Raw genomic sequence first — 12,353 nt, forward strand, 5'->3', positions numbered from 1 at the left:
CGCGCCGGGAACGCGAGCGGCGGGGATCCGCGGGATGGGGACGCGGCCGGGCCGCGGCTGCCTATCGCGGGGCGGAGGCGGGAAGGCGTGCGGCAGCGTTTGTGGGGAAGAAACACGGTGTAGCTTCCCACGCAGAAACACGGGGAAAATTGCAGCAGGAAGCTAGAGCGGCGCGTGGAGCCGCACCGCAGCCACAGCCACAGGCGCGCTCTCGGCGGGACGAGGCGCGGCGCGCGCAGAGCGCCCCACAGCTCACAGCGCCGCACTTGGGGCGCGGAGCCGCGTGCGGAGCGCTTCGCTCACCTGGCGCCCGAGGAGCCGCGCCCCGGCCGAAGCGATGCAGAAGCCCCAAAGCGCTGCTCCGGGCTGCATCGGCTAAGCCCTCCGCGCCTCAGTCTGCGGCCCCGCTCGCTCCGCAGGCCTGCTGGGCTGAGGCAGCTTGTGAAGCGCGTAAGCGGAGCGAGGTGGACGCACGTGCCAGCGGTCACCTGGCCCTGCCCGAGGCCGGCTGTGCCCGAGCCCTCGGCGCACCTGCTGCAGCCGGGGGGCTGAGGAGGCAGCCGTGCCCGGCTCCCTGCCGAGTGCCCCAGGCTCCCGCTGCCGGGCACCCAGCTGCGCGAGCCAAGCACATGGCGGCAGGTGGTCGAATTAACCCGCGCAGGTGCCGAAGGGCTCACACCAGATTGAACACTCCCTGCCCGCAGCCATCCCAGCAGGAGCAGGCAGCACCCGGCCTAGCGCAGCGGCTACACTTCCCGAACACCTGCACGCATCCAGCCCCATGGAGGGAAGCCACCACAAACACAACACAAAGGGCTGGGCCAAATTTATGACCCAGAACTACATTCTGTGAAATTAGATTTAACATTTCAAACTGCAATTTGATATTCTGGTATAAAAATAACCTGAAATAGGATCTGGAGCAGCCTAGCTTTAATGTCCACAACGCCCTGCTGGGGCCCACAGGGGTGTGGATGCCAGGTTTGCCTACATGATCCCGAGCCAAGCCCTCCTGCCTCCAGGCGTACCCCTGCCTCCTGGCTCAGGGGATGCCTGTGGGCAGGCCACGGCAGAGAACACTGAAGCACAGGTAGCATTCAGCAGCTCTACCTTCCCCATACCCTCTGGTGCCAGCACCTTACCCCACATGTTCATTTCCTTCAAATATATCAGTAACAAAAGAAGCCCTTCTTGTCCTTGACATCCCTGGCCCCATTAAAGATTCAAAAAGCTTACGATTTAGAACAAAACAAACAACAACAAAACACACACACACACAGGCTTCCCTACATATTCAGTAAAAAAAAAAAAAAAAAAAATTCTAACTTGCCTGCTTCTATTTACATTTCATTGGGTCAGGAAACCCATTTCTTTCAAAGGGGAAAGTCAAAGTATAAAAGACAAATGACTGTACAAATAGAAACAGAAGCATTAACCAAGTATTTCTAATAGGTATGAGATATTTTTATGGACATTGTACATCTATAGCAAATCAGGTGTTCAAACTTGCTGACTTATGATAATTTAAATAATGTCAGCATTAATACTACCATAGGATGAACAAGGGTGGAATCTGCTTAAGATTCTTAAAAACATTGAGACTATCTCACAGTTCAGGCCACCTCCACAAGAAGGACGCATTCTACCCATAAGTTGTTTGCAATCCATCTCTTCAGATAGACCTCATTTTTCATTTTGCTGCGAGAAAGAAATAAATCCAAGGACATGAATTTTCCAGTGTAGGAAAATACAAGAAAAATATAATAAATCCAAGGAGATGAATTTCAAACAAGATACACATAGAACATGTTCTTACATCAGGGGTTTTTTGTTTAAACTTCTAAACGTGCAGTGACAAGCAAACAAGTGCCTCCTGGAGCAGCAGCAGCACTGCTGTAACTAGCGGTGCAGGCAGTAAGGTGCTCCAATGTGAGCCAAGCTCCTGAACCAGCTTGTACCCTGCGTGGTACAAGCACTGCACTTCTCCACAGAAACATCGGGGAGAAGTAATGCTGAGTTCTTAAGGGTACCCCACCATGGCACAAGGAAGTTTCAGACTGACGTTGTATCGACATAATTTTCTGCATCCTTCCACTGTGGCCAGGTTGCTGTAAAAACCACAAGAATGTGACTTTTTTTTTCCTCTACGAATTAAGCGTAAAGGAAATTACTTACAATTCTGTGATGCTACACACTAGTAAATTCCTGTTCCTTACTGGCAGGCAGGGCTCTGCAGGTGAGGCACTCTCAGGTGCTCAGATCTCCAGGGAAAGATTCATAATCCTCCACTCAAACCACTTTAAGCGCCCCCAAGGACCACCTTTCCCAGCTCTAAAATAAATCCGTTCCAAACTCAAATAAACAGTCATTCCGGGTGCATTACCCTGCAGTCCTAAACCTTTCGTAGTCTTAGGGGAAAGAAAAATGCAGCCTGTGAAGTGTAGCAGCAATACCACCCAGCTGCTCTCCATCACTGCTCGTCAGTGATTTGGCTTTCTACAGGGGTCAGCCCTGTTATCAGCATGTAGGAATGGGAATGCTGAAGCACACAGCAAAGTTCTCTGCAATCACCCTGCAGAGCCACAGCAAAAACAGAAACAGATCACAGGCCTCCTGCTTGCTAGTCAAATGCTCCATCCATTTGTCCAGATTATCAGTTACGTGTGAGGAAAAGGTGACAGTTCTCATCATAAAATAGAAGGGTTGTGCACACTTGAGGTCTAGTTCTACTTGTGCTTCTCTCCCCCTCTCAGGCATAGTACAGCACAACAGCATCCTGCCAAAATGCACTCCACTAGACCAGCAAGTGACAGCAGGCCAGTCCTGGCTTAAAGGGACATCTGGTTTGAACACAAGCTACCATCGGTCATCGGTCTTCCACAGCATAATCAGCCCACATGTTAATTACAATTCTGTGAGAGAGGGGAGCTGGGGAAACTGTGCTCACATGCTTCTCTTAGATAGGAAGATGGCAGATGCCATCCAAGAGGATGAGCAGACTCCAACCAGGCATGGCACACTAGAAAACAACTTTGTGACAACTTTGCAGCCTCAGGCTCTAATGCTAGAGCTGTCAAGCTGCAGATCTGAGCCATTCCCAATCCCCGCTGTGACAAATGAAAACAACTCAAGAACCCTTTCTGAACAGGACCTCCCAAAACCGGCCCGCCTGTTGTGCTACTTTCAGTAACAGTGCATAAATGACTTGTCCTGGTTAAAAGAGCTACAAAAAGCACGGGAATTCATCACTAACTTTACAATATATTTTCCTACTGCATATTGAATTGTTCTGCAACATGTCTTCCGAGATCACCCAGATAAAATTAACCACAGCAGCAAGAGCTTACCTGCTGGCCACAAGCAGATGGCCTCATTCCGCACAAGCAGGCTGCAGAAGTCTCACCTCCCTTCAAACTAAGGACAGTTTTCTTCCTGCTTCTTCAGGCAGGAAAAGCAATCAACTCCTCAAGCAGTACTAACTGACTTACCAGGTACCTGCAGCACTTCGAGGGGTATCAATGCACAAAGCTCCCTTCCTATGATAGGCTAGGCAGCCCCTGCCCACCACAGTGGTTCACTAGCATGACATGTGGGGCCAGGCCTGCAGCCACCACTGGGCCTCGGAGCAGCCTGCACCCAAGCAGGCAGCGCAGCCCCAGCACCCGCAGAGTGGGAAGGGGCAGCTGTGGCAGTGCATGGCACCAGCAGGGATAGGGCAGCTCTTGGCAGAAGGCACCTGGCTGCTCTTGCACAAGCAGCCTGAGCAACATGAGGTGGGAAACTAAAGGAAAAGGCCAAGGTAGCGAAGGCCTTAGAGGAGCAAAACCAGCAGCTGAAACCAAAACAACTTCTGCTCTGCAAACCCCTCGCACTGCTGGAGCAGGTGGCTCTCAGGGGCCAGTGGCCACATCTGGGCCTCTGCAGGAGTGCCCAGTCCAGAAGATGAAATAAATAGAGCAGCTGGCAGACCTAGGGGCTTTCGTCAGCACATCTACATCAGGCAAACCCAAAGGTGAGACATTTCTCCCACAAAAAGGCTGAAATACTGGCTAGGAAAACATAGACTGAGAAAGGAGGTAACAGCACAGCTAGGCGAGGCTATCAGGATCAGAAGCAACACTTCCCTATTATTCCCTGTTCCATCAGGGAAATACCATAAAGTTCATTGTCACAGGCTCTCCTGGCCCTTTGTTTTAATTAATGCCACTACATTTTCAGTTACAGTATCACTTACCTTTTTCTTTTTAAATGTGATAGTGTCTAATTACATTACTTACTGACATATAAAATAGCTTTGTGGAATGCTTTTCACCCCAGAAGTCCCATGGTTTAAACAAAAAAGATGTGACACTCAAAAACTACGCACTGTTTAAATGTTATTTTATTAAATATCTTCAGTTCAAGGTTTCATTGTAACAAAGCTATGAAGGTTCTACCAACATTCAGACCAAACAAACAAACACTAGCTAACTTTAGTTATTTCTATATCATGCAAAAATTCTGCATCAAATGCCTTCCATTTCCTGCTTAAAATGTGATATTTATAATATATATTATATAGATGCTTATATTAGCCCCGTAAGAGAACATTAAGAATGCTAAAGGTGTAGAGCTGTGTTTGATAATGGCCATACCAAGCTAGGGTTCTCATTAACTTAAAAGGAAACAAAACAAACAAAAAAGAAATCAAAAGAGAGTTTGTCTCCAAGACTGTGCAAAACCAAAAAACCCAAAGAGTTCTTTTCTTTTTAAATTTTCTCTGAAAGATGCAGATACTTAATACAGAGGGTTTTCTTTTTCTTATTGATAATCATCAGGTAAAGAGACAAGGAAGATCAGACCTAAAGGCATGCATAATGTTTTGTATTTATCCTTTTTAAATGGCATAATTGTAATCTCCTGTTTGCGCTCTCGTGACTTAAAAAAAAAAATCTGAATAAAATATCAAGGCTTTTCATTTTTCCACTTCACTCATTGGCTTAGTGCTGTCTTTAAAATGTTTTGAAATAATAACACCTAGTGTTTGCCCCCTATGCATTCAAGCCCCACAGTCCTCCCTGGGGTGGTGGAGGGAGGAAGAGGAGAGTATTTATTCAGACAAACCTGAGAGATGTACACGGTCTTTTCCTTCCTAACAGGTTAGCTGATCCAATCCTGGTGTGGGATAGCACCTCTCTGAAATAGGGAGCAGACAGCTATCTGGGGGAGACAGCCCCACTTTGTGCAACAGCTTTTATCTTCTGCATTCTGTTAAATAAGGGTTAGAATTCCAAATTAGCTTTCTTCTGTCCCGTAGTCTGTACAGAGCTTGCCTCACATTTCATATGCTGTCAATGCAATCATATTAATTACCTTCAAGGATCCAGAAAATGAATGGGGTAGACAGAAATTCAGGTAAAAGCCCTTCTCAGATTCTGTAAATAATGAATAAGCCTGTCCTTCCCCTTGGTCAAGACAAACTCTGTTACTGAAAGGGTCCACCAGAAAGGTAGTTTTCTTCTTGGGGCTAGGATCAGTTCCTGGTAAGATCAACAAGACAATTCCACATTCCCTATGCAATGAATAAAGGAAACGGACTCCCTTTCCAGCAAAGAAAAGAAAGGAAGATGACTTGGCCCAAAGGACAAACATCAGATCACATGTGCTAATTCCCTTTCCCCTCTGCTTCATGAGGTATCCTCTTAACACCCAGAGGCAGCACCAGGAGGTGGCCCGGAGTCCTACAGCTATGGTTTGAGGTTCTGATCTGATAGTTTTCTGTGTTACAACATCACTGTAAAAAATAGAAAAATTATCCAAATAAACACTAGGAAACATGACACTTACAAACATTAGATGGGTTATAGTGGTGGGGAGAAGCACCTGGCTGGGGCTGCTGGCTCCCACTGCTATTTTCATCGGAGAACAAACAAATCAAACAGGAGGCCAGGTAACCCCTTTAATTCTATGGGTGCATATATTTCAGTATAAAAAACACACGCTATTTATGCCTCATATAGGAGTGTATGTGCAAGTCTTCATGAAGAACGTAACACTAAGTTTCTTGTCTGCTTCCTAAGGAACACGTGTTCTGCAGCACTGTGGATCCCAACTATGCTACTAGAAAGGAAAAAAAAAAAATAGAAAATCCCAGACATATACCCCTCTTTCCTCTGAAATCTCTGCTCTTAATGCAATGCATTTTTTTCCCTCTTTTTGTGTAGTTGTTATTAAATTAAATAAGCTGGCTTCAAACCTCCATGTCTAGCCAGATAGTGGCTGTTCCTAAAACTTGTATCTCTGAAGAGCAAGCTTCTATCTAAGTTATATTCACTTAAATCCATTTTATTTAATCCCTACACTTTCACCATTAGTTTTAAATCAACATCCCATTTTGTTTATTTCTTTTTAAAAAAAAGTCTGTTTTGGGATCCAGCAGCCAAGCAACCAGCTTTCCATGGCATTCTTGCTGTGCAGAAACGTAAGAAGAAACTCAGGCTGAAGTCAGTCTGCTGGGCAATACGAAGAGAAGCGCCTCCTCGCTCACGAGCCCCAGTCTTCACACTGGCTCCTCTGGGGTCTCCAACGCCACCGCTCAGTGACTGAAGTCACAGTTCAGCCTGAACGCGATGTTAACTTCTACCGGGCTTTGTAGAGCACAGTTCAGCCATCCGCCGCTCAAGCCGCCTTCTTTTTTTCTCTCCCTCTCTCTCTCTCTCTCTCCTTCACTTTTGCTTTCCCCCTCACTTCATTTCAGAAAGATGTTCCAGCTGCTGCCATTTTCTTAGCCCTGGGGGAGGGGGCACGTTGGATAATCTGTCATTTAATTAGCATTACTCCTGTTTTTTAATTATTTTATACAAACAACATGTCTTTTTTTAAGATTTAAAAACACCTTCGTACAGCAGAAACAGACACGATGGATCCATGGAAAACAACAGAAAGGCAGCGCCTGGAGCATCAGATGCATGCAGGGTTTCGTGCATTTGGCTGCTGCCTGTTTGTAATTTTTATTTATTTATTTATTAATGTCAAAACAGACATGACCATTGCTGTCACTCAGGCACTCCAGAGCTGCTTGCTAAGAAGATATTGCCCTCCAGCTGAGTATCTCCACAAGTTGCTGCAGTCATGAAGAGGTAGCATCCACCCAGAAATGAGAGGGGAGAGCAGGACAGAAGATGAAAGGAAAGAAAGCCAAATGTTAGCAGTACACAATTAATAAAACAAGTTTTTCTACAGGCTAATTACTCGGTGCAGGGAGAAACTCTTCCTAAAACAGATTGGGGCTCATCAGGAGAGCTATGAAGACAAGAGGGAACATATTTTCCTTTCTGGGTGACTGAGTATGCTAACAAAATAGCTGCTTGCTAAAATGAATTGCTTGATTGGAGCAGACCTAGGTCTACTATCTCATAGTGATGTGTGACAGAAGTTGAAGAAGCTTCCCCAAAGGAGTGATCATAGAGTCTGGTCCTAAGGAACAGTTTCTGCCTCATTTCCAATTGGCTTTTGCCTTGAATGGAAGATCTATACTAATTATTATTTTGAAGTCTTCAATACTTACCATCCTTGGATGTTCTTAACATCTACAATATAATGTCTTTTATCTCCTAATTTGTTCTACGTCTTTTCTGATACTTCACAGTAGACTAAGTCTATGATAGAAGCCTTCCTCAACATCTCTGTGATGAAAAGTGAAGCAAGTTATTTTTTTCTCCCTCCAAAGTCTTCTAATTGTCTTACTCCCTGAAAATTCAGCTGACCATCTAGCTCTCTTGAAAGCTGCCCTGCTTGTAGTGCATCCAAACTGGCTGTTACTTTCTAAATTCCATATGTGATCTCTGCAGTTTGCTTGTGATAGTTCACATTCCTTCCATTGCCATCAGTAGGGTTCAATCCCTCACAACACGTAAGAATAAAATCTGCTCTTGGCTTAGTTCTAAGCAGTACACAAGAAGCCATAGCTATACTAGAGTGGCTCATTCTCCGATGACCACACTTAAAAAAGCTTCCTTACCAAGTATGGGAGTTACTGGGATTTTTTTCCCCCTTTGCTTTTAAATAGAAAACCATCAGTAAAAAGTTGCTAAGATTAGGAAACTTAGGTGTTTAAAAATGAATGTGACATACACTTCAGCATACAGTGAAAGGAGGCAGAAAGATTATGTACATCTAAATAAGAGAAACCACTACGGCAATAAACACCATAATGCCCCAAAAGCCTTCTTCAAAAGTAAATGGAACCATATTGCTATCCTCTAAGAGCAAAGAACAAATCGTTGCTTCAGTTCAAATTTTACAATCAAAGTTTCTGCCCATGCTAAACTGTGGCAAGCAAACTGAGGGCTGTTTTAAATCCTGTGATATTTTAACTTATTTAGATTTCTTTTCCTCTGTGTTTTTTTTCAGCATCAAAAGCTTCTGCTAATCAGAAAATCAGTAATAGTATTTACATAAATAGATCTTTATTCTTACGGCATAGCGATTGTTCTCTGTAGATCTTATAACATGCTCTCTAGAGTACGTTCTCATTAAAAAAGCTGTCTGAAATTACCACCATGTAATTCATAGTCTTCAAACTGCCAACTTGCTCTGTCCTTCCCCTGGTTCACAGAAAAGGTATTAAAATAGTCTATGAAACCTGGTAATTAACCATGGTTTAGTAGTACATCATACGAAAACAATCTTTTGCTCCCAGTTTTCCCCCCCATGCTTGCCTTTTTCTCTTTGTGTACCAACATTTACAGCTTGTGCTCAAGGCTGGAGTTCACTTCTCAGTCTGACAGCCTACTCCTGCCCTTGCTCATAGTCTTAGTCATCTGTGCTGTTGGCATTATCAAAAGAGGTGCATTAGAACTAGGCATTACTCAGCACATGCTAACTTATCTCTCTGCTTTTGTCAAAGCTAAAGATTTATTAGCTTTGTTTAACTATGCTACAGCAGCCAAACAAGAGTCCTCTCTGTAGTAGAGAAAGCAGGTCCCTGACAGCTGGGAAACAGCAAAGCTGTGCACACCAGGAGATACTCTTCCTCTCTGGTCTGCAGAGCAGGACCGTTAATTGTGGTCTGAGCACAGAGCTGAGGAAGCACTATAGGCACAGTGGTAGCTATGCTCCGGAGCAAACATCTGGCGTGTGACTCCAATTTGTTAGGAGTGGCAGATAATCCTCCCCAGTACAGAGGACATGGCTTCCACAGACCAATGTAAGTTTTTTGCCTACAGACAACTGGAAACGATTCTTTCTCAGTCAGCTAAATATCACTGACTAGCCTAGGTGTATGACACTGAATTCCCACATAGAGCAGCCTTTGGTGTGTGCATGATATGCTCTCTCCCTGATAGTCCATACCCGTGTATGATCCTCACTGGAGAGGTGCTGCAGGGGCTCCAGAGCAGTGGTAGTGGACATTCAGCCACTTGCCATCTCGGCGGTGCCAGACGCGGGTCTCTTCGGACTGCGTGGTGCGGGGCCGGCCTTGGCCATCAATGTACTGTGTCAGGCGGATATACGCAATGCAAGCAGCATCTTCACCGATGACATGGACGTGGGGGTTCAGGATGGTGGTGTGTATCGGCTTGCTGTTCTTCGACAGTACTGGCAGAACACGCAAAATCATTAGCTTAATTTTACCACCGAGAGAGGAACAGCTTCCCTCCCATCCACCATTTTCTGTAGTCTACTCACCTCTAGCTTGGTTTGGGGATACAACAAAAATTGCTCTTGTCATTTTCCAGGCAAAAATCCAAGCCTTTCTAATTCTTTTTCCTAGCACCTCTCCTTCTCCTTTGGAACTGAGCCCTTATTGCCTAGAACCCCTTGTTCTCCTTGCTCTCACTTCTGTAAAGGATACTTGTTACTCTCTATATCAATGCTGCTGTTTCTTCAGTTACAGGGAATGATCTTTTAATTATCAGAACACTGCTGCAAGAGTGTAAATGATCAGGAAATCTATAAGCTAGGTCTGCAGTAAATACGAACAGGTCTCAGAGCAGTGTAACACTCACTCCAGAACAGGCTTCTGAGAGACACAAAGTCTGCACACTTGGAGCACTACGAATTTCTTGTACTGAAGACCTTGATTCATCTTTCTAAAGAAAACAAATTAAATTTCAGTTCTCATTTTGTGGAGACACCCAGAAAGGGAGGCAAATCCACTCTTCTGTCCCAGGCTGACAAGGTGACCCTTGTATCCACTTAAGGGGTTCATTAGGTATTAGAGATCAGAAACTGCCTAGGGAAAACTCCAAGTTAACACATCAGTAGTTTGTGCACGATTATTTTCACGTTTGACTATTCAGTACGTTTATCTCAAACATACAGATTTTTTTTTTTCACTGAAAATATGTTCATCCATTTCTATTTCATATCAGTAGCAAATCTGGTGCCTCAAACTTTTAAAGCTCCTGTTGTCCATGCTTGTAAATAATTTGAACCAGGCAAATCATATGCCTACAGTGAAGAGCTTTGGGAGTTAGCATAGAAATTGTTGCTGAAAAAGGCTTTGAGGGAAAGCATGCTGTCTCTTATAAATGCATCACAATCCATGCACAACCAAGTTCTTGTTTATTCTGGCTATCAGAACCAGCAAGAGTAATTTTCCCCCAAAAAAGTGAAATAAAGGAAGGTTACAGAGAAGGCTGATAGTGTTACCAAATCCACCCACTCACAATTCTCAAAGTAAAACTTATGGAAATCCATTCCTTCAACCAGGTTCCCCAGTGCTTCAGGTTCAAATGAGGTCAAACCAGGATCACAGATTTTTCTGCAAAGAAAAGCAGCACAGCCTTACAGCCTCCATTAGCACCCAAATCCTATTTACACAATGAAGTATTAGTATGGTATGCGACTTGCACCCCGTGTGCACCTCACAATTTCACTACTCTGAGAAGTAAGTGTCTGGACGGTGGGGTACTGCTGTAGCAACACAGGGTTGGTGCTAGTCAGCACTTCACACAAAACAAGCATCTATGTTTCTGGTATACCAACTTTTATTCTCAGACCACTCTAATATATCTTAACTACAAACAATAAAGGCTACAATTTACAACACGTTTCACTGTCCCTGACTGTATGACTCCTTACTCATACCCAGGAGCTGAAACATAGCTTGCACACAACCTGTCAGAAAAGCGTCTACGCACTAACCATCAAGTACTTACGTATAAGCATCAAAGTCTCCATTGTTGATGGCTTCTATCAGCTGCTCTGTTATCTTAATAATTTCTTGTTTACGCACTGTGAACAAGAAGAAAGAGCAATTTAACTGCACATAAAGCTTAAATGGGAATATGAGGGTAGTGGGTGCTTCCTACAAGCTATTTGCAGAGCACCATTAGTCTAGATCTCACAGGTTGCTGCTCCCTGCATTCTGGACATATGCAGTAACGACAGCCATCCATATGAGCGTAGAGGGGCAGTGGTATGATAGGGGAATGGTGATCTCATAATGGAGGGAGAAAGGAAATAAAGATGTAATGCTCAAATTCTTCTAGAAAGGCCTGTCTCATGCACCAGAGGTCTCATGACAGTTCTAGGTGCTTTCAGGGATTTTGACTAGTGAACCTGCCATTGTGAATCACCTGTCTGGCAGCTTAAGATGTGGAAACCTTTCACCATAGCAGCCATATGGAAATGGCCACCATGCAGACCAGACCAATTGGAAAAAGTTTCCCAGCAACTTGCCCATCACCATCACCAATACCTCAGCTATCATGAATGCTGCAAACAAGCAATTGGGACATGTAGGGATGATTTTGACAAGCCAGAAAGACAATCGCAGCAGGATGGATAGGTTGGACAAACAGATCCTAGGTATATACCAATAAACACTCTGCTCCTCGGGCAGATCCCTATGGCAGAGTTCTTTTCAGAACTAGGACAGCGCTGTCATTGACCCACCTCAGCATACTGGGCAAGTGAAGACAGGCAGCTAGCTGCCCTCTGCTGATTCAAGTTCTTTCTGGTGAGCACCTCTGCACTCTCCTCTTGGTCTTCTACAGCTGATTACCCAGGCCCCATTCCCTTTGAGGTTGTCCATCACCCCTCCGATACCACAAGTCCTTAACACTGACAAATTTTGACTTGGCTCTGTTAGATAAAAGAACTTGAGTTCTATGACTGTATGTCTCAGTGTGTATGCACACCCAACAGCTCTTCAGCCTTGACCACAGTTTCCCATGAGGTAGTATACACTACACACTGTACAAGCATTTAAAAGTGCTCGGTTATTATGTTTGCTGTTACCAAATAATGTATAATTCCTACCACCAAAATTGGAATGCCCTTAAGCATCCAAAATGCAGGTGTCTGACACAGAACTACTCATTTGCAGGCCCTTAAAGAAGCAAGCACCTTTGGAAGTCTCACCT

The 12,353-nt window shown here is 44.7% G+C and overlaps 1 protein-coding gene across 6 annotated transcripts in view; it reads right to left on the bottom strand.

Annotated features, from left to right (window-relative positions):
* Positions 4,364–12,353, bottom strand: part of CAMK2G (calcium/calmodulin dependent protein kinase II gamma) — a 115,206-nt gene continuing 107,216 nt past the window's right edge. For 5 of the 6 annotated variants that reach the window (XM_021397756.1, XM_021397761.1, XM_021397758.1 and 2 more), the window contains 4 exons: positions 11,145–11,220; positions 10,653–10,747; positions 9,334–9,579; positions 4,364–7,102 (listed from right to left, as the gene is read on the bottom strand). In XM_021397756.1, coding sequence (XP_021253431.1) covers positions 9,347–9,579; positions 10,653–10,747; positions 11,145–11,220 — 404 coding nt within the window. In that variant the 3' untranslated portion in view covers positions 4,364–7,102; positions 9,334–9,346. The remainder of the gene's footprint in view (positions 7,103–9,333; positions 9,580–10,652; positions 10,748–11,144; positions 11,221–12,353) is intronic. The other variant, XM_021397757.1, reaches the window with a different exon arrangement.

Source organism: Numida meleagris, chromosome 5 (assembly GCF_002078875.1).
Source record: "Numida meleagris isolate 19003 breed g44 Domestic line chromosome 5, NumMel1.0, whole genome shotgun sequence".
Lineage (NCBI taxonomy): Eukaryota > Metazoa > Chordata > Aves > Galliformes > Numididae > Numida > Numida meleagris.